This window comes from Heptranchias perlo, chromosome 3, assembly GCF_035084215.1.
Source record: "Heptranchias perlo isolate sHepPer1 chromosome 3, sHepPer1.hap1, whole genome shotgun sequence".
In the NCBI taxonomy this organism is placed as follows: Eukaryota; Metazoa; Chordata; class Chondrichthyes; order Hexanchiformes; family Hexanchidae; genus Heptranchias; species Heptranchias perlo.
In genome coordinates this window covers 83,553,541-83,580,975 of record NC_090327.1, presented here as the reverse complement: position 1 = coordinate 83,580,975, position 27,435 = coordinate 83,553,541, and the positions used below count along the sequence as shown (strand labels likewise).

The window sequence follows — 27,435 nt, the reverse complement described above, 5'->3', positions numbered from 1 at the left end:
AGGTTGAGAGGAGATTTGATAGATGTGTTCAAATCATCAAGGGTCTAGACAGAGTAGATAGAGAGAAACTGTTCCCATTGGCGAAAGGGTCAAGAACGAGATGGCATAGATTTAAGGTGATTGGCAAAAGAACCAAAGGTGATGTGAGGAAAAACTTTTTTACACAGCGATTGGTTAGGATCTGGAATGTACTGCCCGAGGCAGTGGTGGAGGCAGATTCAATTGTGGCCTTCAAAAGGGAACTGGATAAGTATTTGAAACGAAAAAATGCGCAGGGCTACGGGGAAAGGGCGGGGGAGTGGGACTAGCTGGATTGCTCATGCATAGAGCCGGTGTGGACTCGATGGGCTGAATGGCCTTCTTCTATGCTGTAGCCTTCTATGATTCTAAGTGCCTCATTAATAGAATACAGTGAAACCTGTAAATTAGGGACACCTAAGGGACTTGCATCAGATCTGCTTTATTTGCAGGTGGTCTCTATTTCCAAAATGGTCATTGTATATACAGTAAACCGGATGAGCCAAATATCCCAGGATTGGCTGTATTTCCTGCAGCATTCCTTTTTTTTGCCCTCACCTGGGATTATGCCTAATTCTAGAGCCCTGCCAGCAGGATGTGATTTCAGTTCATTTTCTGTTCATTGGGTTTCCCAGTTCATTGCCGTCCCGGGGTCCTTTTCCATTGAGGGAGGGATGTCCTGATCCTGGGATCTGCTGCATTGGCAACCTGCACAGGGCAAGGTGGCTGTTGTAGGGCCGGAGTGCCTGGGAGATCTCAGCCAAATTGGGGGGGATTAATGTCCTGAAGACCCCTGTCCAGGATCCCCTCCCTTCATGTGTTGCAGCTGCTAATGTTTGAAGTGGTGGGGGGGGGGGGTGTAGGGGGCTGTTAGCAGCTCATCAGTACCTAACGTACTGGTTGGAGGCATTCCTGGAGGTTTGATCGCGTGATGTTCTGACCATGTGACATCGGACCATGTTATGTCGGATCACGACATATGATCACATGACTTCTACAAATGTTATTGGATTTACCTTATAAAGGTTGGGTCCCTGTAGTTGAGAATCTTTATTTGTGGTTTCGCACCAGCAGTAGTTGTGTGAGAAGTTCCAAGAACCAGGAGGCCATCCTTGAACAGGCGAAGAGAGGAAACCGAGGGAAGGGAAAACCCCCCCCATTCCCTCCATCTCTTTCCGCCCGAGCCCCCAGTCCCCAGTCTCCCTCTCCCCCCAAGCCCCCATTCCCCAGGCTTCCTCTTCCCCCCCCCCCCCCCAACTCTTGAGCCCCCCATGATTTCAGGCACCCTCCTCCGTGCGATTTCAGGGCCTCCAATTCCCAACTACACCCCCCCCCCCCACCGGCAGTTCCCATCTTTTACAGAATGGGGCGCTCTTACCCAGCCTCCATAGCGGCAGAGAAACCTGTCTATCCCTGGGATGGAACCATGTAAGCAATCAATCCCAGAGATAGAACGGCTTCTCTGCCGCTATGGATGCTGGGTAAGAGCTCGCCATTCCACAAAAGCCATTTCACCTACTGCTGCCTCGCGTTGACCTGCGTGTCCTGTGTTTCATGTTGTAAATGGACTTGGTTCATTGAAGGCTGTCCATAGTTCGTAATTTGCGAGTGTCCATTGTTTCAAGATGCAGCTTGTATCTATTACAATGTAAATTATTTGGGACTATCAATGAGTGTCCGTTTTTGGAGGTGACTGTGCAAGTTTCACTGTATTCACAATCTCACAGTTCATCAACTCAACCCATTAAACTGCATAATTCCAGAAAAAATGAACTCTCAAGTCTGTGGTCAGTCAATTTTAACTATCCAAAACAATATTTTCCGAATGGTTTCAACTACTCAGTACCTCCATGTCCACCCATTTTGCAGCTAACTGACTTACTCTAACTTCTATTCTCCTACTTTGCAACGTGCCCCCTGAGTGATACGAGTTTGAGGTGGGAGGCTGGGATGATTTCCTTGAAGACTGAAGACTGAGGTGACTCTTTCACTAACCGCTTTCCCGAAGGTCTCACTTCCAGTATCTCGTCCCTTGCTAGTCAAGGGGCGCTGGGCCAAAGTCTGAAGCTCCCTCTGGTGCTGGAATGGGAGGGCGCCTGAAGGAATTAAGCTAATTTTCACTCTTATGAGAGACAGCTGCCATTAATTTCTGCAGGGATTCTTCTGATTGACCACTGTAACTTCGGCAGAAGATCTGCAGAAACCTGGAGAAATGGCATAAATGCCGTTTACACCATTTTTCGGGTGTTTCCGTGGATCTTCCACCGAAGTTATAGTGGTCAATCGGGAGAACCTCTACGGAAGTTCCACCCCCGTTACCATGCTTTATAGCCCACTGGTGCTGGACACAGGTTCAGAGATGCCACTGATCAATGTGAAAACAAACCAAATCATTCCAATTAAGTCGTAGAAGCCCTGTGAAATTGTTGTGTTAAGGCTGATCCTTAATGCACTGACTGAAGCAGTCGTAGCTGCCATTCTGGAAGGCACCACTGTCCTTAGTAGCTCCTGTTGGTGTCTAATTTCTGCAGAAATCTCTTGAACTGCCATACTCACCGGATGTTCTGCAAGGCATAACAAACTTCCTGCATTGTGTTGCAGATGCGTGTAGTAGATTTCTCACACTAATCCATGGATAATATGGATGGAAACTGTCTCTACTGCACTGGACATGGGATTGATGCTCCCAAACCATTGTTCTTTTGAAGATCTGGACCCCTAGGCTCCTCAGCTTAGGGTGGGTGTTTCTCCACCCTTTTCCACTTCCAGGTCGCCATAGTCACCAATGTACTTGCTAACTACTTCCTCCTTTGTGCGTGTCTCTGGGCTGGTGCAGGAGCATGTAAGATGCCATGATAGAATTGGTGAGGTTGGGGCAGGAGTTGTGCAGCTTGAAATGCCCAGATTCTCTCACCAGTTCTCCTCTTCCTCTAGGCTGTCTCCTAGGAGGTTAAAAAACAGAAGTTTCTTTAGCTGTGTGAACATCGACATGTCTCTTTGAAGAAATAGTGGCTGAGTCAATGCCCATTTAAATACTGTAGTGCTGAAGACTTGTGCTTCAGAACTAGCTGCGCCTCTAGCCAAACTGTTCCAGTACAGCTACAACACTGGCATCTACCCAACAATGTGGAAAATTGCCCAGGTATGTCCTGTCCACAAAAAGCAGGACAAATCCAATCCGGCCAATTACCGCCCCATCAGTCTACTCTCAATCATCCGCTGTTATTTGTTGTTTATATTAATGATTTGGATGAGAATTTAGGAGGCATGGTTAGTAAGTTTGCAGATGACACCAAGATTGGTGGCATTGTGGACAGTGAAGAAGGTTATCTAGGATTGCAACGGGATCTTGATAAATTGGGCCAGTGGGCCGATGAATGGCAGATGGAGTTTAATTTAGATAAATGTGAGGTGATGCATTTTGGTAGATCAAATCGGGCCAGGATCTACTCCGTTAATGGTAGGGCGTTGGGGAGAGTTATAGAACAAAGAGACCTAGGAGTACAGGTTCATAGCTCCTTGAAAGTGGAGTCACAGGTGGATAGGGTGGTGAAGAAGGCATTCAGCATGCTTGGTTTCATTGGTCAGAATATTGAATACAGGAGTTGGGATGTCTTGTTGAAGTTGTACAAGACATTAGTAAGGCCACACTTGGAATACTGTGTACAGTTCTGGTCACCCTATTATAGAAAGGATATTATTAAACTAGAAAGAGTGCAGAAAAGATTTACTAGGATGCATTCGGGACTTGATGGTTTGACTTATAGGGAGAGGTTAGATAGACTGGGACTTTTTTCCCTGGAGAGTAGGAGGTTTAGGGGTGATCTTATAGAAGTCTATAAAATAATGAGGGGCATAGATAAGGTAGATAGTCAAAATCTTTTCCCAAAGGTAGGGGAGTCTATAACGAGGGGACATAGATTTAAGGTGAGAGGGGAGAGATACAAAAGGGTCCAGAGGGGCAATTTTTTCACTCAAAGGATGGTGAGTGTCTGGAACGAGCTGCCAGAGGCAGTAGTAGAGGCGGGTACAATTTTGTCTTTTAAAAAGCATTTGGACAGTTACATGGATAAGATGCGTATAGAGGGATATGGGCCAAGTGCAGGCAATTGGGACTAGGCGACATGGACATGTTGGGCCGAAGGGCCTGTTTCCATGTTGTAACTTCTATGATATAAGTGATGGAAGGTGTCATCGACAGGGCTATCAAGCACCACTTACTCACCAATAACCTGTTCACTGATGCTCAGTTTGGGTTCTGCCAGGACCACTCGGCTTCAGACCTCATTACAGCCTTGGTCCAAACATGGACAAAAGAGCTGAATTCCAGAGGTGAGGTGAGAGTGTCTGCCCTTGACATCAAGGCAGCATTTGACCGAGTGTGGCACCAAGGAGCCCCAGTAAAATTAAAGTCAATGGGAATCAGGGGGAAAACTCTCCAGTGGCTGGAGTCATACCTAGCACAAAGGAAGATGGTAGTGGTTGTTGGAGGCCAATCATCTCAGCCCCAGGGCATTGCTGCATGAGTTCCTCAGGGTAGTGTCCTAGGCCCAACCATCTTCAGCTGCTTCATCAATGACCTTCCCTCCATCATAAGGTCAGAAGTGGGGATATTCGCTGATGATTGAACAGTGTTCAGTTCCATTCGCAAGCCCTCAGATAATGAAGCAGTCTGTGCCCGCATGCAGCAAGACCTGGACAACATCCAGGCTTGGGCTGATGAGTGGCAAGTAACATTCGCGCCAGACAAGTGCCAGGCAATGACCATCTTCAACAAGAGAGAGTCTAACCGCCTCCCCTTGACATTCAGCAGCATTACCATCGCTGAATCCCCCACCATCAACATCCTGGGGGTCACCATTGACTAGAAACTTAACTGGACCAGCCATATAAATACTGTGGCTACAAGAGCAGGTCAGAGGCTGGGTATTCTGCAACGAGTGACTCACCTGACTCCCCAAAGCCTTTCCATCATCTACAAGGCACAAGTCAGGAGTGTAATGGAATACTCTCCACTTGCCTGGATGAGTGCAGCTCCAACAGCACTCAAGAAACTCGACACCATCCAGGACCAAGCAGCCCGCTTGATTGGCACCCCATCCACCATCCTAAACATTCACTCCCTTCACCACCGGCTCACTGTGGCTGCAGCATATACCATCCACAGGATGCACTGCAGCAACTCGCCAAAGCTTCTTCGACAGCACCTCCCAAACCCGCGACCTCTACCACCTAGAAGGACAAGGACAGCAGGCACATGGGAACAACACCACCTGCACGTTCCCCTCCAAGTCACACACCATCCCGACTTGGAAATATATCGCCGTTCCTTCATCGTCGCTGGGTCAAAATCCTGGAACTCCCTTCCTAACAGCAATGTGGGAGAACCTTCACCACACGGACTGCAGCGGTTTAAGAAGGTGGCTCACCACCACCTTCTCAAGGGCAATTAGGGATGTGCAATAAATGCTGGCCTCGTCAGAGACGCCCACATCCCATGAATGAATGAAAAAGAACTTCAACTTTCTACATAAAATTGAAACCATCTGTGCTCTCCTTTGCCCTGCCTTTTACAAATCTCCTTGTGGCGCTTCACCTCCTACATCCCAGTCTTCCTGACTTGCAGTCAGCAGCAGTGCTTCGTCCTCATGTGCACTCAGCCTTCTGAAACTCACTGTTTCTCCTAGAATCATGGAATAGAATCATAGAATGGTTACAGCATGGAAAGAGGCTATCCGGCCCGTCGAGTCCGTGCTGGCTCTCTGCAAGACCAATCCAGCTAGTCCAACTCCCCCGTCCTATCCCCGTAGCCTTCCAATTTTTTTCCCTTCAAGCACTTATCCAATTCCCTTTTGAAAACCATGAATGAATCTGCCTCCAAGACCCCCTCAGGCAGCGCATTCCAGATTATAACCACTCGCTGTGTAAAAAAAGTTTTTTCTCATGTTGCCTTTGGTTCTTTCGCCGATCACCTTAAATCCATGTCCTCTGGATCTTGACACCTCTGCCAATGGGAACAGTTTCTCTCTATCTACTCTGTCCAGATCCTTCATGATTTTGAATACCTCTATAAAATCTTCTCTCAACCTTCTCTGCTCTAAGGAGAACACCACCAGCTTCTCCAGTCTATCCACGTAATTGAAATCCCTCATCCCTGGAATCATTCTAGTAAATCTCTTTTGCACCCTCTTTAAGGCCTTCACATCCTTCCTAAAGCGTGGTGCCCAGAACTGGACACAATACTCCAGATGTGGCAGAACTAGTGTTTTATAAAGGTTCACCATAACCTCCTTGCTTTTGTACTCTGTGCCTCTATTTATAAAACCCAGGATCCTATATGCTTTCTTAACCGCTTCCTCAACCTGCCCTGCCACCTTCAACGATTTGTGCACATACACCCCAGATCTCTTGGTTCCTGCACCCCTTTTAGAATTGTATCCTTTAGTTTATATTGCCTCTCCTCATTCTTCCTACCGAAATGCATCACTTCACACTTTTCTGCATTGAATTTCTACTGGCATGTGTCTGCCCATTCCACCAGCCTTTCTATGTCATCTTGAAGTCTATCATTATCCTCCTCAGTATTAAGTACCCTTCCAAGTTTTGTGTCATCTGCAAATTTTGAAATAGTGCCCTGTACACCCAGGTCCAAGTCATTATTATATATCATAAAAAGCAATGGTCCCAGCATCGACCTCTGGGGAACACCATTGTATACCTCCCTCCAGTACGAAAAAGATCCATTCACCACTACTCTCTGTTTCCTATTACTTAGTCAATTTCGTATCCATGCTGCCACTGCCCCCTTTATTCCATAGCCTTCAATTTTGATGACAAGCCTATTATGCGACACTTTATCAAATGCCTTTTGGAAGTCCACATACACCACATCAACCGCATTGCCCTCATCAACTTCTCTGTTACCTCATCAAAAAACTCAATCAAGTTGGTTAAATATGATTTGCCTTTAACAAATCCGTGCTGACTTTCCTTAATTAATCCACACTTGTCCAAGTGACTGTTAGTTTTGTCCTGGATTATTGTTTCTAAAAGTTTCACTACTACCAAGGTTAAACTGAGTGCCCTGTAGTTGCTGGGTTTATCCTTACACCTTTTTTTGAACAAGGGTGTAACATTTGCAATTCTCTAGTCCTCTGGCACCACCCCTGTATCTAAGGATGATTGGAAGATTATGGCTAGTAGCTCTGCAATTTCCACCCTTACTTCCCTCAGCAACCAAGGATGCATCCAATCTGGACCGGGTGACTTATCTACTATAAGTACAGCTAGCCTTTCTTGTACCTCCTCTTTATCAATTTTTAGCTTATCCAGTATCTCAACTACCTTTTCACTTACTGTGACTTTGGCAGCATCTTCTTCCTTGGTAAAGATAGATGCAAAGTGCTCATTTAGTACCTCAGCCATGCCCTCTGCCTCCATGCGTAGATCTCCTCTTGGTCCCTAATTGTTCCCACCCCTCCTCTTACTACCCGTTTGTTGTTTACATACCTATAGAAGACTTTTGGATTCCCTTTTATGTTGTCCGGAAGTCACCTATCATCCAGTTTAATTTCTTCGCCTCTGGTTGTGCCCATACCATGATTATAATGCTTACAGTTACAAGCTTCTTTTAAACACCTTGATGCTGAAAATTCACGAGGATTCCAACAGTCTCCCACTGTAACTTTGGCAGGAGACCAGCAGTACTCCCAGGGAAATAGCAGAAATGGCTGTTTCCATCCTGGAGGGTCCTCCGGTCACCTGCTGAAGTTACCGCAAGAGACTGGTGGAACCCACGTGGAATTTCCGCCCTTTCTTCTCCAAGACTTGCACACCACCCTTATGGTAGGAAATGTAAGTTTAGATAATGGTATGGAATTAACAAGCGGCATTATTGGTTCCTGAGATTTCTTGTGAATAGTGTAGATTTCCTTTCATCCTGTTACTGACAGAAAGAGGTCATGCTAGATATGGAGGAGAGTCATGCCGCTATCTTTCTTACAGGATGTGCATGGGGAACACTGTCTTCACTTACCTCACATTGATCGATCTTGTAAGGTCATTAAACCTCTTCCTGCACCACATGGCAGTTCATGGGGTGCTGGATATTGCACTGACTGCCTTTTATGTAATACCCTTTTATAGGATATATCTTAATAGAATGCTAGGTTATATTGCCAAAGTAGTAAAATATAGCTGGATTCTTCTCTTTGGGCCAGAGTAATGGGACTTCAGTCCACCCTTCCAACTCTACACTGACCCACTTTCCTAAGTTGGGGTCACTTGGCAAGCTGTTTTGTGATGTGCTTTTTCAATGTATGATTTCTTTTTCCTTCTGTCTTGTACAGTTATATATTTTTTCAAATCTAGGACTGGTTTGATAGTGGGAGTGCTAGAATCAACCTCAGTGCTTCTGAAAACAAAAACAGAAAAAGCTGGAAATACTCAGCAGGTCAGGCAGCATCTGTGGAGAATCAGAAGTCAAGTCAGTCGATGTTTCAGGTCTAAGACCTTTCCTCAGGACTTTACTACCACCTCCATCAAGAATAGTTAACTCAACAAAGAACAAGAATGAAACTTGAGAGTTTCTGGCCAATATGGTTCAGTTACAGGCTGGCAATTGATTTTCTTTAATGCATATCAAACCAGTCATAGTTTTGAAAAATAATACAGCTGTACAAGGGAGAGGGCAAAAAAATCATACACTTAAAATGCACATCTCCAAATTGTTTATACACTGAGAATGATAAACAATGTAAAATAAAATGAGTGGAAGATAAAAAAATGTGCTTAAAGCAATATTCCATTAACTTTAAATGCCATTCTTGTTATGATTATATAAAGGACAGATATTGGCTTCTTAGCTTATAAGACTGTACCTAAATATTGAACACTTAGCTTCATTTTTTTTTCATTGTACTGTTGTATACTATAAACACTTCAATACTTTTCAAAAGCTGGGTCATTGAGTGTCCCGAATAGAAATGTTGCTAAATTGATTAGCAAGGAAAAGTAACCTATTATCCTCATATTACCTGATATATTTTAGCACTAAGTGCTCAATTGAATGCCCTAGTGCTTATGGCAAGAGATGAAAATTCAATTAGTGGCTTATAGTATCCGCTTTTTAACTTTTGTAGCAGGAAACTGATATGCCACTGAAGTGAAAGAATCACTTTGTAATAAGTGCATCATATTCAATTGTTGCCAGAAAAACAAGGTTGAATTATCACTTTGAGAGTGATTTACACTTCTACGAATTTCAGTATTTCTCTTTTATTCTCATATTTTTAAATGTACAAGTCGACCTCTTGTGGCATTGTACAAGCATATACCTGCCCTCCCACCCACCCACCTACCACTGTGAATTAAAGATGAGCTTGTATTTAATAAATTAAAATATTGTCAGTGCAATCTAAAGTTCAAGAAATTCTCATGTTTTTAGAATTATTACTCAAATTGCATGCAAGACACATCAGAATACTTATTCTTAAAAGTAGTATGATGGTAAATTAGAATTAGCAATGTGACAAACTATTAGTTTGCAAGGGACAACTCCTTCACTACTTTTCCCGTGGAATGGAGGAATCAGCCGGACAGGGATCAAAGGTGGCAGGGTCCCCTTTTGTGCAAGACATAGAAGATGGCTCCCATGTAGGATCACGGTTCCTCCTATCAACCCCATGGCCTTCACAAATAGCAAGGATTTACACTTAATTAATGTTCAGGTTGTATTCAATCACAGAAACATCTTAATGCATGTCAATGGCCATTACTCAGGGAGCAGCCATGATGCCCTCATTGTGCAGCAGTTCACGGTGCCTGCATTTTTGGAAAGAGAAGAAACAGAGGTTCTGAGGGGACCAAGGCTAACATCTGCATTCATGGATACTGACCCTGCTGATTCATGCTTAACAACAGATGGGAGCTACAGGCTGTAAGCCTGAGCATCTGTTTGCTGTTGCATGTCTGCCACCTCTCTCGACAAGAAAAATATACTGTCTAGCTCAGATACAGTGAAAGTGTGTGATAAAAAAGTAATAGTTGTGTGCAATGCTTCAAATGGTACCTCCCAGCGAGTTTGTTAATTCCCAATTCAGGTTTGTGCCATGACTGATGGGCCCTGCAAGAAATGTGCATAAAAGCGAGGAGTTCACAGCTCTTTGAACTCTCCCTGATAACAGCAACCTTTTTCCTCATTTGCAACCAGGTATGAGGGACTTAGTTGGCTGTAGTGACTCAATCAGCAGCCTCCCTCCATGCTCCTTGCGCTCCAACTCTTCAGCCTCAAAGGAAACAGTGTTGCCTTCATGTCTTTGCTGTGACAATGTGAATAATTATGCCATTTTTCTGCGACCACCAAACTTCGCTCTTAATAGTTAGCTGTAGTCCTTTAAAAGCTGCTGCATCACTGGATTTTGCGCATCCCAGCCAAGTGTGCAACAGGTCAAGCTCTATGGGCAAGCTTTTCAAGTGAACATGCGCCTTGAACCAGTTCAACGCCATTTTTGGCATTCGCAGACAACCAGGCTCTGTAGTTAGTGCTCCTTTGAACTTTCTTTTCATTTTTTAAAGCTGTAAATATGAGGGATGATTTTCTAATCAAGTGCAGTGGTACCAATAAACTAAGTGGCACAGTAAGTAGGGTAGATGGGAGCTAAAGTTGCAAAGGGACAATGATAGATTAAGTGAGTGGGCAAAACTGTGGCAGGTGTAGTTTAATGTGGCCAAGTGCGAAGTCATCCACTTTGGACCTAAGAAAGATAGATCAGAGTATTTTCTAAATGGCGAGGAGTTAGGAACTGTGGAAGAGCAGAGAGGTTTAGGGGTCCATGTACAGAAATCACAAAAAACTAGTGGACAGATACAAAAGTAATTAAAAAGGCTAATGGAATGTTAGCCTTCATCTGAAGGAGGCTGGAAATACAAAGAGGTGGAAATTATGCTAAAGTTTTATAAAGCTCTGGTTAGACCGTATCTGAAGTATTGCGTTCAGTTATGGGCACTGCACCTCAGGAAGGATACATTGGCCTTGGAGGTGGTGCAGCGCAGATTCACCAGAATGATACCTGGACTAAAAGGGTTAAATTATGAGGACAGTTTACATTGATTAGGCTTGTATTTGTCTGAGTATAGAAGATTAAGGGTTAGGGTAATTGATGGGGTTTAACATGATTAAAGGATTTGATAGGGTAGATAGAGAGAAATTATTTCCTCTGGTGGGAGAGTCCAGAACAAGGGGCCATTCAGGGGTGATGTCAGGAAGCACTTCTTCACACAAAGGGTTGTGGAAATCTGGAAATCTCTCCCCCAAAAGCTGTTGAGGCTAGGTCAATTGAAAATTTCAAAACTGAGATTGATAGATTTTTGTTCGGCAAAGATATTAAGGTATAGGGAACCAAGATGGGTAAATGGAGTTAAAATACAGATCAACGGTCATCTAATTGAATGGTGGAACAGGCTCAAGGGGCTGAATGGCCTACTACTGTTATGTTCCTACTTCCAGTGCTGACTGGGTGATGCCAGGAATTCTTTGAAATTATTGAGTATCCATTTAAAATGGGCATCTAAGAAGCTTGGGTTAACCAATTTTATAGTGAACGCTAAAGTTAAGTACCATTAGTACCTTCAGATCTCAGTTTTCCTACAGTGATCAGTTTGTAATTGGATATTTTGGACTAGGGTACGGTAGTGTAGTGGTTATGTTACAGAGGCCTGGACTAATAATCCAGAAACCTGCTGTCCTTATCCAATCTGGCCTTTATGTGACTATAGCCTGACACCAACATGGTTGACTCTTAACTGCTCTCTGAAGTGGCCTAGCAAGCCACTCAGTTGTATCAAACCACTAAAAAGAATAAAAATGACTGCAGCAATTCAAGAAGAAGGCGGCCCACCGCCACCTTCTAAGGGAAACTAGGGATGGGCAATAAATGCCGGCTTTGCCATCTACATTCATATCCTGAGAATGAATAAAATAAAATATTTTTCATTGCGTGGACTTCTGATTTTGCCCTTTAACAATTTTTTGTGACCCATTTTCCTTGATAGCAACTGAAATTTAAGATGCCACAAATGCAATTAATAAGATGGGCATTCTGCTGAGTATATGTTTCTTTTAGCTCATTGTTGGAGGATGATTTGAGGAGAGATGAGAAAGAATTATATTTGTGTCTGACGCAGACTGCTCGCACCCTTCCTTACCTAATCAGCTGTGAGAATAAACCAAACCACAGCTTCCTATTCATGTCTGACAAGATCTGCCTTCACTGACTATGCTTCATCAGGGAAGCAGCCACAGAATTGTGCTGTGTCCTTGAGGCAGGTCTTCAGATAAGCTCCATGATAAGGAAGACTCTCCCGATGATCACTGCCTTGAACTTATACTGTACTAGAGCCTTCGGAGCAACAGCAGTGGGTATATATAAGTATTTCAAATCAGCAATGTACTGATGCATAAAACAAGTGATAGGTGTCTTGTTTCAAGATGCATGTTTCTCCAAAGTGCAGGGTATTATTGATGGCATAAGGCTCCTACCCTTAATTTCATCAGTTTCATGATTAGAAAGGGGTTCTATTTATTAATGACCAGGTGAATTGTGAACATATGCAAAAAATATGCATATAGATGCCCACTATCTTGGTAGCAGTGATGGCACTTTTGTTTTATGTCAATCTGTGGTGCCATCACTATTTGAAGAGCCAGGAGGATGGGACTTTTGGCTTCTCGGAGACAAGACCCTCTTGAGGCAGTCAAGAGCGAGAGCTGAATGCAGCCACTAGGGTCATAATGGAGCACATGGTGAAATAACCATCAGAATATTGAAACAAAGGTTCCATCCACCTGGCTCTTCAAATGGTAGAGGACACACATCACACACTTTCACAAAGAGGCAATACTGCGGAGTAGGTAGCCAAAGATGACTCTGCTGCAGCTATTGGCAGGGAATATCACTGAGACTAAGCCTAAAGGCATGCCTGGTTACTTACAGTTGCAGATAGGAAGAATCTTAAGGCAGACTGTAATCAATGAAACCTTCATTTAAGTGCTTGTTCCACACACAGGTAAAACCTGCACAATAAAATGGACCAGTACACTCGCACCACCATTGCCTTCTGCCCTACCTCAAATACCTTTCCTTTGGTGCTATTTTATTTTGTCCTCTCAAGTAAACTCGCGGGAAACAGTTGGAATAAAATAACCCTATTTTGTTCTCCCTAATACTCTGAGTTGCATGCATGCTCAGTGTGTCTTACCCTGGTGCTTTCCCTTTGTGAAAGTGTATGCTGTGTGTCCTCTACTACCTAACCTAGTGCTCCATCTAAGTGACAGTGGAGGTAAAATCTAAGGGTCGAGTAGAAAAGTCAAATCACAACTTAACTACCCATTAATGAAATATTTAACTATTTTAAAAATTCAATGAATAAAAAATAACTGAACGCAATACTTCAGATACGGTCAAATAAAGTTAAGGGCTAAATGCTATTTTTTAATAAGTAAATAATGTTTTTCATCTGCAGTTAATGATTTCTTTTAGTGAAGTTAATACTACATAAAATTTCCTTTTTAGTGTCATTTGGAATTGGTTCAGCTGGTGCTTTTTGTTTTATCCTTACTGAACTGGTGCTGCTGGTTGACTTTGGCAACTCTTGGAATGAATCCTGGCTGAAAAGATCAGAAGAAGGTGGATCACGGTGTTGGTACTTTGGTATGTGCCATTATTTACCATTTACTTGCAGTGGGTAGATAAAGTTTAATTGGCTTCAAAAATTGTAACATCGAAGATAAATTAAAATTTTCTTCTAAATCAGAATCAATTAAAGCATAGATAGAAATAACTTAATTTAATTTTTGTAAATGGAATGTAAATGAACATTGTTTAACATAACCAACCCATGCCTTCAGAAAACAAAACTAGCCTAAGAATAATCTGATCTAATCTCACTGGTCTAAGTTCTAAGTAATTAATAATTGCTACAAATCTCAGCAAACGGTGATGTGGTAATATCACTCAGTTTTCAGGGGTAAGCTGATTAACATTGGACGAGATGTTAAACTGAAGTCTGTTTGCCTGTTGAGGTGGTGTAAAAGATCCTGTGGAGTATTCAAAGAAGAGCAAGGGAGTTCTCCTGATGTCCTGGCCTACATTTATCCCTCAATCAGCACTACCAAAAACAAATTAACATCTGGATGTTAGAAACTGATGAATACAGTACAGGTAATGGGTACAGTAGCATAGTGGTTATGTTACTGGACTAGTAATCCAGAGGCCTGGACTAATAATCCAGAGTTATGAGTTCAAATCCCGCCACGGCAGCTGAGGAATTTAAATTCAATTAATTAAATAAATCTGGAATAAAAAAAACTACCGGATTGTCGTAAAAACCCATCTGGTTCATTAATGCCCTTTAGGGAAGGAAACCTGCCGTCCTTACCCGGTCTGGCCTAAATGTGACTCCAGACCCACAGCAATGTGGTTGATTCTTAATTGCCCTCTGAAATGGCCTAGCAAGCCACTCAGTTGTGCAATCTCGCTACAAAAAGTCATAATAAGAATAAAACCGGACGGACCACCCGGCATCGGACCACTGGACACAACAAAGGCAAACCAAGCCCAGTCAACCCTGAAAAGTCCTCCTCACTAACATCTGGGGACTTGTGCCAAAATTGGGAGAGCTGTCCCACAGACTAGTCAAGCAACAGCCTGACATAGTCATACTCACAGAATCATACCTTTCAACCAACGTCCCAGACTTTGCAACACCATCCCTGGGTATGTCCTGTCCCACCAGCAGGACAGACCCACCAGAGGTGGAGGTACAGTGATATACAATCAGGAGGGAGTGGCCCTGGGAGTCCTCAACATTGAATCCGGACCCATGAAATCTCATGGCATCAGGTCAAACTTGGCTAAGGAAACCTCCTGCTGATTACCACCTACCGCCCTCCCTCAGCTGATGAATCAGTCCTTCTCCATGGTGAGCACATTTGGAGGAAGCACTGAGGGTAGCAAGGGCACAGAATGTACTCTGGGTGGGGGACTTCAATGTCCATCACCAAGAGTGGCTCGGTAGCACCACTACTGACTGAGCTGGCCGAGTCCTGAAGGATATAGCTGCCAGACTGGGCCTTCGGCAGGTGGTGAGCGAACCAACAGGAGGGAAAAACCTACTTGACCTCGTCCTCACCAATCTACCTGTTGCAGATGCATCTGTCCATGACAGTATTGGTAGGAGTGACCACTGCACAGTCCTTGTGGAGACGAGGCAGCAGCAGGATTGTGTTCCAGCACAATCTGTAACCTCATGGCCTGGCATATTCCTCACTCTACCATTACCAACAAGCCAGGGGATCAACCCTGGTTCAATGAGGAGTGTAAAAGAGCATGCCAGGAGCAGCACCAAGCGTACCTAAAAATGAGGTGCCAACCTGATGAAGCTACAACTCAGGACTACATGCATTCTAAACAGCGGAAGCAACGTTATAGACAGAGCTAAGCGATTCCACAACCAACGGATCAAAGCAAAGCTCTGCAGTCCTGTCACATCCAGTCGTGAATGGTGGTGGACAATTAAACAACTAACGGAAGGAGGAGGCTCTGTGAACATCCCCATCCTCAATGATGGCAGAGTCCAGCACGTTAGTGCAAAAGACAAGACTGAAGCGTTTGCAACCATCTTCAGCCAGAAGTGCCGAGTGGATGAACCATCTCAGCCTCCTCCCAATATCCCCACCATCAAAGAAGCCAGTCTTCAGCCAATTCGATTCACTCCACGTGATATCAAGAAACGGCTCAGTGCACTGGATACAACAAAGGCTAAGGGCCCCGACAACCTCCCGGCTGTAGTACTGATGACTTGTGCTCCAGAACTAGCCGTACCTCTAGTCAAACTGTTCCAGTACAGCTACAGCACTGGCATCTACCCGACAATGTGGAAAATTGCCCAGGTATGGCCTGTCCACAAAAAGCAGGACAAATCCAATCCGGCCAATTACTGCCCCATCAGTCTACTCTCGATCATCAGCAAATCATCCGCCAGGACCACTCAGCTCCAGACCTCATTACAGCCTTGGTCCAAACGTGGACAAAAGAGCTGAATTCCAGAGGTGAGGTGACTGCCCTCGACATCAAGGCAGCATTTGACTGAGTGTGGCACCAAGGAGCCCTAGTAAAATTGAAGTCAATGGGAATCAGGGGGAAAACTCTCCAGTGGCTGGAGTCATACCTAGCACAAAGGAAGGTGGTAGTGGTTGTTGGAGGCCAATCATCTCAGCCCCAGGACATTGCTGCAGGAGTTCCTCAGGGCAGTGTCCTAGGCCCAACCATCTTCAGCTGCTTCATAAATGACCTTCCCTCCATCATAAGGTTAGAAATTGGGATGTTTGCTGATGATTGCAGTGTTCAGTTCCATTCACTACCCCTCAGTTAATGAAGCTGTCTGTGCCTGCATGCAGCAAGACCTGGACAACATCCAGGCTTGGGCTGATAAGTGGCAAGTAACATTCATGCCAGACAAGTGCCAGGCAATGACCATCTCCAACAGGAGAGAGCCTAACCAACTCCCCTTGACATTCAACGGCATTACTATCGCTGAATCCCCCACCATCAACATCCTGGGGGTCACCATTGACCAGAAACTTAACTGGACCGGCCACATAAATACTGTGGCTACAAGAGGTTGGGTATTCTGCGGCGAGTGACTCATCTCCTGACTCCCCAAAGCCTTTCCACCATCTACAAGGCACAAGTCAAGAGTGTGATGGAATACTCTCCACTTACCTGGACGAGTGCAGCTCCAACAACACTCAAGAAGCTCGACACCATCCAGGACAAAGCAGCCCACTTGATTGGCACCCCATCCACTACCTTAAACATTCACTCCCTTCACCACCGGTGCACTGTGGCTGCAGTGTGTACCATGTACAGGATGCACTGCAGCAACTTGCCAAGGCTTCTTCGACAGTGACCTCTACCACCTAGAAGGACAAGGGCAGCAGGCACGTGGGAACAACATCACCTGCATGTTCCCCTCCAAGTCACAACTTGGAAATATATCGCCGTTCCTTCATCGTCGCTGGGTAAAATTCCTGGAACTCCCTACCTAACAGCACTGTGGGAGAACCTTCACCACATGGACTGCAGTGATTCAAGAAGGCGGCTCACCACCACCTTCTCAAGGGCAAGTAGGGATCGGCAATAAATGCTGGCCTTGCTAGCGATGCCCACACCCCATGAACGAATAAAAAAAAGTCTTGTGTGCACATCCAGGAGAAGGCTGCTTACAATTATCTCTAACAGACCTGCATGGTGGGGGTCTTCCCAATTTGAAGGAGCTGTTTCAAAGTAAGGAGATGGCCCTCAGCATTTTTGGCTCAGAATCTAAGAAAGGAGATGGGGAGATGCAAGATGCAAGACTCTTAGAATAGAATCATAGAATCATAGAAGTTTACAACATGGAAACAGGCCCTTCGGCCCAACATGTCCATGTCGCCCAGTCTATACCACTAAGCTAGTCCCAATTGCCTGCACTTGGCCCATATCCCTCTATACCCATCTTACCCATGTAACTGTCCAAATGCTTTTTAAATGACAAAATTGTACCCGCCTCTACTACTGCCTCTGGCAGCTCGTTCCAGACACTCACCACCCTTTGAGTGAAAAAATTGCTCCTCTGGACCCTTTTGTATCTCTCCTCTCTCACCTTAAATCCACGCCCCCTCGTTATAGACTCCCCTACCTTTGGGAAAAGATTTTGACTATCTACCTTATCTCTGTCCCTCATTATTTTATAGACTTCTATAAGATCACCCCTTAACCTCCTACTCTCCAGGGAAAAAAGTCTCAGTCTATCCAACCTCTCCCTATAAGTTAAACCATCAAGTCCCGGTAGCATCCTAGTAAATCTTTTCTGCACTCTTAATTATATAGGTAAAATGAAATCTTGTTGCTGATCGCAATGCGAACACAGTTGTAGTTTTGTTCTGCTGCATATGACTCCAGACATATTTTTCTGTAAAACTATCATAAATACTCAAAAGTAGTGGTAGCCCCTACTTTGAGGATGCTTTTAATACTATTCCACAACAATGTGCAAAATCAGATTGGGTCCTAATCTAAATAAAATTATTATAGTGTATAGTCTTAAAACTGTAAATTTAAGAATAAAACCACGGTCCCTCTAATGGCTGACAGGATAAAAGTACTATGAGGTGCGATAATGAAATATACTGGAATGGCTCCTTTCCTCTTGAAGAATGGCCAATTCCTACCACACCCAGTTTTCTCCACACTACTTCAGAAATCAGTGACTAATGTTGAGGCAAGATTCCATGAACTGTAGTAGCTCTCCCAAAGTGGCCACTCTTCTGCTTGAGCCCCCATATACTGCCCATTATTCATAGATATCCCTGTTACTTTGAAATGGTTTCATTTTTTATTTATTGTTTTTTTTCTAAATCCACCCAGGAAGGAACTTTTAAGCGAAGATATATAATAGTATGGATCAGGGGAATCCAAGCTTTTGTCTTTATGTGCTGGATGGGTGTGTTCCTTGGAGCCTCAGGGGCCACAAAAAAATTAAATCCATGTTCCCATTAATTTGCAAATATCTCCAGTTGCTGAAACAAACAGTTATTGGTGTTATAATTTAGGATTTATCCAATAATGAGGGAATAGAGCTAAAATAGCTTGTTTCAAACCTAAGCATGCAAAATTCAAACAGAGCAATCCTGCAAATATGAACTATTACCACAGATAGAACTGAGTTTCCTGGGCTTCGAAGCCTGGATTGCCAGGGCTTGTAGCCCTCGGGCTACAGGTTGGACACCTTGGTTTGGATGATGAAAAATTATTGTCCTGCTGAGGGTAGGTTTATTTCGAAATCTCTGCCCGTAATCTTCTTCCTGCATTGGTAAAAAGCTCCCTGGCAACTTTGAAGTCTCATGGTGTAATGCCAAATGTGAAATGTGAAGATACCCAGGGAGTGAATTAAGCAAGTATTTTATTTGGGCTTTGATTTAAACAGAGTTTTGTAATTAAATCAGGAATTAATGCTGTGTGTAGATTTGCATTACTAGCCAGAATTTGTACAATGGGGACATTGTGCTTTAGTTTATAGTAGTGATGACTTGGGCCAACAATAGTGTTTACTAAGAATTAATATTATGTAAATTGTAAATTGAGGAATGGAATCCAAAGAATAAAGTCAAGGGATTAAAGCCAGAGAGAAACAAAAAGTGACTAATCCGGTAACAAAAACATCATGGAGAAAGAACATCAAGATAATATAATGTAGCAAAGTAAAGGAGAAAGCATTTTGAAGGAACTGAGAATGACAAAAGCTTACAAAGTTTTGGGGAAACAGAATGACACAATCTGATTTGTTACATTTTTCCCCTTTTCTTCCCAAACCAAACAGATACCTCTCCTAGCACCCTGTAAATGTTGGCACCTTTAGTTAATTTGTTAAATCTGTTCAGGAAAGATTACTTCTTTGGCTCTAATGTTAAAATTACTTTCCTTGCACATGCCCAATTTTCGTAATTGTGTAATTCAAACTGCTTGTGCCTTTTTAAAAAAAAGTTCTTTATATTGTTTAATGGCCCATCTACTAAAATCATCCATAAGTAATTTTTTTAGTGCCCGTGCTGATGTTTTGTTTTTCAATTTAATGTTTTTCCCTCATGAAGACAATGACTCATTCTGGGGCTTTGATTCCAGGGGCACTGGCAGTGTCTCATCAAATGACCATTCTTCATGTATGAGCTCACCCCAGAAAGTGAGTATTGGCAGGCTAATTAACCGTGGGGCCATCGCAACCAAACAAATTCTGTCCTCATATATAAACTTTCCACTGGACTATGATTAGAAACCTTGGTCAGTTTTTGCCCTCATTGCTACCCTAGCTGGGATCAGCTGCATCTGTAAAGAGCAGGGATTAAAATGACTCCGTAGAATACTAATAGATGTATTTACTTGTGATCTATTGGGGAACTTTGCTAAAATAAGTTTTATAATGTTTTTTGTGTAGGTGCTAGACAACATTTATATTTCAACCATTGATGCAAGTGCAGTTTAGCAGCTGTAAAAATAATATAAAATTAGATGCATAGAAACATAGAAAATAGGAGCAAGAGTAGGCCATTCGGCCCTTTGGGCCTGCTCCGCCATTCAAAATGATCATGGCTGATCATCTAACTCAGTACCCTGTTCCCGCTTTTTCCCCATATCCCTTGATCCCTTTAGCATTAAGAAACATATCTATCTCCTTCTTGAATACAACTAATGACTTGGCCTCCACTGCCTTCTGTGGTGGAGAATTCCACAGGTTCACCACCCTCTGAGTGAAGAAATTTCTCCTCATCTCGGTTCTAAATGGCGTACCCCGTATCCTGAGACTGTGACCCCTGGTTCTGGACTCCCCAGTCTTCGGGAACATCCTCCCTGCATCTAGTCTATCTAGTCCTGTTAGAATTTTATATGTTTCATTGAGATCACCTCTCATTCTTCTAAACTCTAGTGAATATAGGCCTAGTCGACCCAATCTCTCCTCATATATCAGTCCTGCCATCCCAGGAATCAGTCCGGTAAACCTTCGTTGCACTCCCTCCATGGCAAGGACATCCCTCCTCAGATAAGGAGACCAAAACTGCACACAATACTCCAGATGTGGTCTCACCAAGGACCCATTTCCTATGCTTTGTGTCCAGGGACTCTTTATTCCATGAATGTAAAGTTCAGGGAAAAAGGGCAGTGACCCATGATGCCAGGTCACTGCCCCTTTACATTTCCCAGGATTTCCAGGGCTTCCCCAAAGGCAGCAGAATATCTGCACCTGCAATAGGCGCAGGTTAATGGCTTTGCTGCCCCCTCATTTTCTTCCCCCCCCCCCACAATGAAAGGATGCCCCTTTTGAAGGGCAGGCTGAAGACATGGGGTTTAGGCCTTGCCCCAAGGCCCTCTCTGATTGGAGGATCAGAGAGGGGAAGCAGGAAAGACGAGAGGATCCAAGGTAAATGCTTTTGTTCTTCTAGGGACAGGGGAGGATACACACAGTAGACCAGAGTAGAAAGAGCAAAGAATCCATTTTAAGAACCAGATGATCCAGAAGAAGATTGCAGAAATAGGGTGGGGGAAGGCTATAAAAAAGAGGAGAAGAATGTGCTCAGGGATAGATGCCAGTGGAAGCTGGCAAGACCATGGGTGATAGATGTGCAGGAAAGTGTCAAAATCCTGAAAGAGTTGAAATATATACTGGAAGTCAGGAGGACAGAAAGGAGTGCATTGGAGAAATTAACCTTGAAGTAACAAATAACTTGCATTTATATAGCACCTTTAACAGGAAGAGTGGTCCCAAAGTATTTCATAGAGCCCTAATCAAAAAAATAAGTATGCCTAGTTAGAGATATTGAGAGGGTGACTAAAAGCTTGGTGAAAGATTGGGTTTTAAGAAGGGTCTTAAAAGAGGCAAGAGAGGCGGAGGGTTTTATGGAGGGAATTCTAGAATGAAGGGCCTAGGCAGTTGAAGGTACGACTAGAAGAGGGATTTAAAGACAAAGATGATAATTTTAAATTTGAGACATTGAGGGACTGGGAACCAATTTAGGTCAGTGAAGACATGAGTGATAGGTGAGTGGGACTTGATAGGATATGGGCAACAGAGTTTTTAATAAGCTCAAGTTTACGTATGATGTAGGATGGGAGGCCAGCCAAGAGAGGAATGGCATAGTTGAGTCTAGGTGTGCCAAAGGTATGGATGTGTTTCAGCAGCAGATGGGCTAAGGTGCGGGTGTAGATGGGCGATGTTATGGAGCTGGAAGTAGGCAGTTCTCGTGATGGAGAGGTTATGGTGTCAAAGCCTCATCTGAGGTTGAATAGAATGCTGAGGTTGCGAACAGTCTGGGGAGGGGAATGGAGTTGTTGGCAAGGGTACGGAGTTTGTGACAGGGGCTAAAGACGATGACCGCGGTTTTCCCAATGCTTAGCTGGAGGAAATTGCAACTCATTCAAGTCTGGATGTCAGGCAAGCAGTCTGACAACACAGAGGCAGTAGAGGGCTTGAGAGAGGTGGTGGAGAGATAGTACTGGGTGTTATCAGCTAATTGCGAAAGCTAATCTCATATCTGTGGAGGATGTTGCCAAGGGGCAGCATGTCGTTGAAGAAGAGGAGGGGGCCAAGGATAGATCCTTGGTGCCAGGGCACGAAGGGAAGCCATTGCTGCAGATGCTCTGGCTACAATTGGAAAGGTAAGAATGGAACTAAATAGGGGCAATTCCATCGATAATGGAATAGAGATGTTGCAGGAGGATGGTGCGGTCAATCTTTCAACAGCTGCAGAAAGGACAGGAGGGATAATACACCACATTCATAGTCACAGAGAATGTCATTTTTCAAACGGGGAGATGGGCATGAATTTGGGAGGCAACAGTGAGTTCAAAGACTTTGGACAGGAATGGGAGGTTAGAGATGGGACAGTAGTTTGCAAGGACAGAGGGGTGGAGGGTGGACGTTTTTTAAAATGGAAGGGGACCTTGTAGTACAGTGCCTAAGAAGAGGGAATCATTTATAGTGTCAGCTAAAAAGGGAGCTAGCAGGGGAAGTTGGATTGTCAGCAATTTAGTGGGAATGGAATCAAGGGACTAGGAGGTGCATCGCATGGATGAGATGAGCTCAGAGGGGCATGGGGGAGTTGGGGAGAAACTAGAGCGAGACAGGGGTTTAAGCCTAAGACAGGAGGGGCTTACATGAGGTTTAGCTGGATGGGTAAGGAGAAGGTGGGAAGCAGCAGAGGTAGATAAATGTATGGTTGCTATCTTTCTGAGAAAGAAGTCCAAGAGTTCCTTGCACTTGTTGTTAATGTGAGGGTGGAGGGGCAGGGGAGAGAGATTTAAGGAGAAGGTTGGTAGTGGAGAAAAGAAGCCAGAGGTCATCTTTGCTCTCCTAGAGTAGTGTGTGATTTTGGCAGTGAGGCCCTGGTAGAACTTGATGTGGTCCTGCCAGATCATGTGATGGAAATTATAGATGCTGGTTTCAGTGCCATTGAGTGTGAGGTGGGGACATAGGCAGGAAGGTCTTGGTAATGGATCGGATGTAAAGTTTGAAGCTCAGCTCAGGAACTAACTGAATACTGAAGTTGTGTACTTTTGGATTCAGCTTAGGAGAGCAGCTGGGAAGTGGGTTGAGATTGGCAACTAAGGTGAGACGTTTCTGATGGCAGCTAAACAGGATGGCTCTTGTCTTTCCAAGAAGCCATAAAAAGTCCTGGCTCATTCATAGCTTAATGTCGAATTGTCAGTTCGACAGCATATTAGTAATCATTGATTTTACGGTTGAGAGGTCCCCACCCATTGCTAGGTCAGAAGTGCACTCTGCTTGTCCAGGCCATCATTTATATGAATTTTCATGGCCCATACACACCTAAAGCACAGGCCTGCTGCCTGGCAGGGTTTTTCTTGCATTGGGAAATAGGGGCACAAATATAGGGCCGCCTGCAGCTGCGGGCCTGGCCACCAGCCTTAAGATCTTGTGGCTGTAGGAAAACACCAGCTAGAAAGCCCTAAGGCCCAAAGATCTGGTGGGTCTCTTCACCTCACTCCAATCTGAGGAGGTCTCAGGTGCAAGGTCCACTGCCAGTTTCTTGGGATGCCACTGGAATTGAACACACATTGGTATTAAGTAGAGGAGATTGAGATGAGAGGGCCAGCCTCATTTTCATGGATCTGCTGTGCCTGAATGTAATGCAAATGTTAGCCCAGGTCCACCCATTTGTGGAAGCCCTGGAAATCCTGGGACTTATCTGTCTCCCTTTCTTCTCTATAGTGCCTAGGAACAGAGCGTACCCCAGGTGCTACGGAGAGGAATATCAGAACTTTAGTGTTCAACGTATGTATGGAAGCTGACACAATGCTAATAGATGGTTTCATGAAGGGATGGCATATAGATAAGAACTAGGAGGGAGCCAAGGATAGAGCCTTAGGGCATGACGGACATATGGACATAGAAAAAGAAGCCAGTTGAGGATATATACTGATTACTTTGGGACAGGAATAAATAGAATTATGGTAGGACAGTGATATGGAAGTAGACCACTGGGGAAAGTTGATGAAGGTAGATGGAGCAATATGCCATTGAAAGTCAAGGAGGGGTCAAGTGGTCAATGTTATATACACCTTTTTAAAAAAAATATGTACTTGAAATTATTATGTATGATTAGAGTGGGTTAACCTGAAAGATTTAATGTCTCCATTAAAATAAAATTTCTTACAAAAGTATTGAACTTTTGTATGTTAATATATACAGTAATTTCTAGACCCATATTTTCAACACTGCATCATAGGCTGCTTTAATACTTATTGCCACTAGATGCCCCCACACAACATTCACAACATGATTTCAATCTGGGGCCTTTTGCATCTTTAATACATGAACCTAGATATTATGATGGGCAATATTACTGCACAAATACTTAACATTTATTTTAAACAGGTTAGTGCCTCTGTGAAAATATGACATGCTGGGTCTAATTTTTGTCTCCTTTGCTCCCAGAGGAATGTTCAATTTGGAGGGTAACTTAGAAAAAGTGGCCCTTAGTGCATGTGTACGGCGCCTCTTAGACTGAAAGATCTGAGAAGAGCCGACAGGAAGAATATGCAGCTGGGTATAAAGTACGGTTATCAGACCACATCTTTGGGCCTGGAGGCCTTCAGCAGCCATTATCGTTGCACAGCTGACTTTCCTCCCCCATTTCCAATTAAGGTGCACTCTGTCTGGCTAGAGCCTGGACGTAGTGGGGAGGGGGAGGAAAATCAGCCATAGGATGTCAGAGTACCTTATGAGAAAGGTCAATCATATTTTAGCCATTATCTTAGTAGCAGGATCATAACATTTGAATATTTTTTGTATGTTAGATTTATTTACAGTCATACTTTTTGAAATTCATTTGATTACATTTTCTGAAGTGTTAAGTACATGTTGAATATTGTATAGTACCTATATTTATAATAACATAGAATGCTTATCATCCTTTGCAAAATTGTCTCTTCTGTGTACACTTAATGCAGAACATCTATGGGTATCTCAGTTATCTGAGTGGTTGACTGACCAGAGGATCCAGGGTTTGAATCCTGGCCAAGTTCACTCAGTCTCGCATGGTAATGAGATGAATAAAATGAGTACCACATGTACACCTCTCTCATGCCCTAAGGCTCTATGCTTGGCTCCCTCCTATTCCTTATCTATATGCCATCCCTTCATAAAACCATCTATTAGCATTAGGTCAGCTTCCACACATACGTTGATGTGGGGGGAGAGCAGGAGGTAGCAGGGACTTTGCACTGTGTTTGATGTACAATCACAAGTACTACTTTTGAACATGCCTCAGCATCAGCAATAGAAATGGAGATCATCCCTGCCTCATCCTATCACATGGTGAAAGTCTCTCTCTTTCTGTCTCACATTTTTATACTATAATATTAGTCAATCTATTCTTCTAAAATCACGTTAATTTTTCAACTAAACTCCTGTAGGAACTTCAGGTCTCAGGAATACATATTTCCACAACTCAATACAAACAGTATATGCTGTTGAGCCATTTTCTTTTATGAGTAACCCAAAAAATATGGTACATTGCAGTACTTTTTTTGAACATTTAAAAATACCTAGGCCAGCCTTGTGCAATACATGGGGTTAAATTCGATAACCCCCGAATCCAGGCTTGGGGATCGTGGTGCGTGATTAACCCATGTCTGGTCATTGAGCTTCAGGCAGCACGTGAGATTCGTGCTGCCTGGCTCCTGCAAGCAGCCAGGCCTAGCTGTGCTGTTGAGCGACTGTTCAATGTGCATGCCAGACCTCACCAATCTGTTGATCTGAGTTTGTACCGGGCCTGTGAGAGAGCGTGCACCAAGGTTCTCTGATGATGCACTAGAGGCCTTGGTGCAAGAGGCAGACAGAAGGAGGGACATCCTATATCTGCAGGGGGGGCAAGAGGCCCTCTAGACATACGTTCCCGAGGCAGTATGGGATAAAGTCAATGCCAGGCACATAGCACCTCGAACATGGATGCAATGCAGGAAGAAGTTCAACGTTTTGACATGAATGGTCCATGAGAGTGAGGTCAACTGTCAAGTGCCATCTCCTACCAACTGCACCAGTAGCCGCATCCACTGCTCCATGCACTACACCCCCCATCACCCACCTACCAACAAACTCTTTCAATCAGTAGTCAACTCTTCCAATCAGATGCTTCCTCTCACCATCACATATTACCACTGTTGCAAGCCGCACACCCACAACTCACAGGTCACACACACTGGCAGCTATTCAACCATGACAGGCACATCACCCAAACATCTTGCAGGACACTCAGTGACACATGTCCAGCATTCTTGCGATCACAGAGACATGGCTGCAGGTTGACCAAGGCTGGGAGCTGAATATCCAAGGGTATTCGATATTTAGGAAGGACAGGCAAAAAGGAAAAGGAGGTGGGGTGGCATTGTTAGTAAAGGATGAAATCAGAGCAATAGTGAGAAAAGATATTGGCTCAGAAAATCAAGATGTGGAGTCAGTCTGGGTGGAGTTAAGAAGCACCAAGGGGCAGAAATAACTGGTGGGAGTTGTCTATAGGCCTCCAAACAGTAGTGGTTATGTAGGGGACGGAATCAAACAGGAAATTAGAGATGCATGTGACAAGGGTACTACAGTAATCATGGGTGACTTTAATCTACATATAGACTGGCCAAACCAAATTAGCAATAATACTGTGGAGGAAGAATTCCTGGAGTGTGTACGAGATGGTTTTTTTAGACCAGTACATTGAGGAACCAACCAGGGAGCAGGCTATCCTAGATCGGGTAATGTGCAATGAGAAGGGGTTAATTAATAATCTTGTTGTGTGAGGTCCTTTAGGGAAGAGTGACCATAACATGATAGAATTCTTCATTAAGATGGAAAGTGAAGTAGTCCAATCTGAAACTAGTGTCCTAAATCTAAACAAAGGAAACTACGAGGGTATGAGGAGTGAGTTGGCTATGATAGATTGGGAAGCTTCATTAAAAGGCATGATGGTGGATAGGCAATGGCTAACATTTAAGGAACGAATGCATGAATTGCAACAATTATACATTCCTTTCTGGCACAAAAACACAAAAGGAAAAGCAGTCCAACCATGGCTAACTAAAGAAATTAAGGATAGTATTAGATCCAAAGAGGAGGCATATAAAATTGCCAGAAAAAGTAGCAAGCCTGAGGATTGGAAGCAGTTTAGAATTCAGCAAAAAAGGACCAAGATATTGATTAAGAGGGGAAGAATAGAGTATGAGAGTAAACTTGCAAGGAACATAAAAGTGGACTGTAAAAGCTTCTACAAGAATGTAAAAAGAAAAAGATTAGTAAAGACAAATGTAGGACCCTTAC

At 43.8% G+C, this 27,435-nt stretch overlaps 1 protein-coding gene across 1 annotated transcript in view; it reads left to right on the top strand.

Annotated features, from left to right (window-relative positions):
• The window catches only part of LOC137306674 (serine incorporator 1-like), a 78,024-nt gene that overhangs the window by 13,920 nt on the left and 36,669 nt on the right, over nucleotides 1–27,435 (top strand). The window contains exon 4 of the mRNA XM_067976021.1: nucleotides 13,590–13,727. Within this exon, the coding sequence (XP_067832122.1) occupies nucleotides 13,590–13,727 (138 nt within the window). The remainder of the gene's footprint in view (nucleotides 1–13,589; nucleotides 13,728–27,435) is intronic.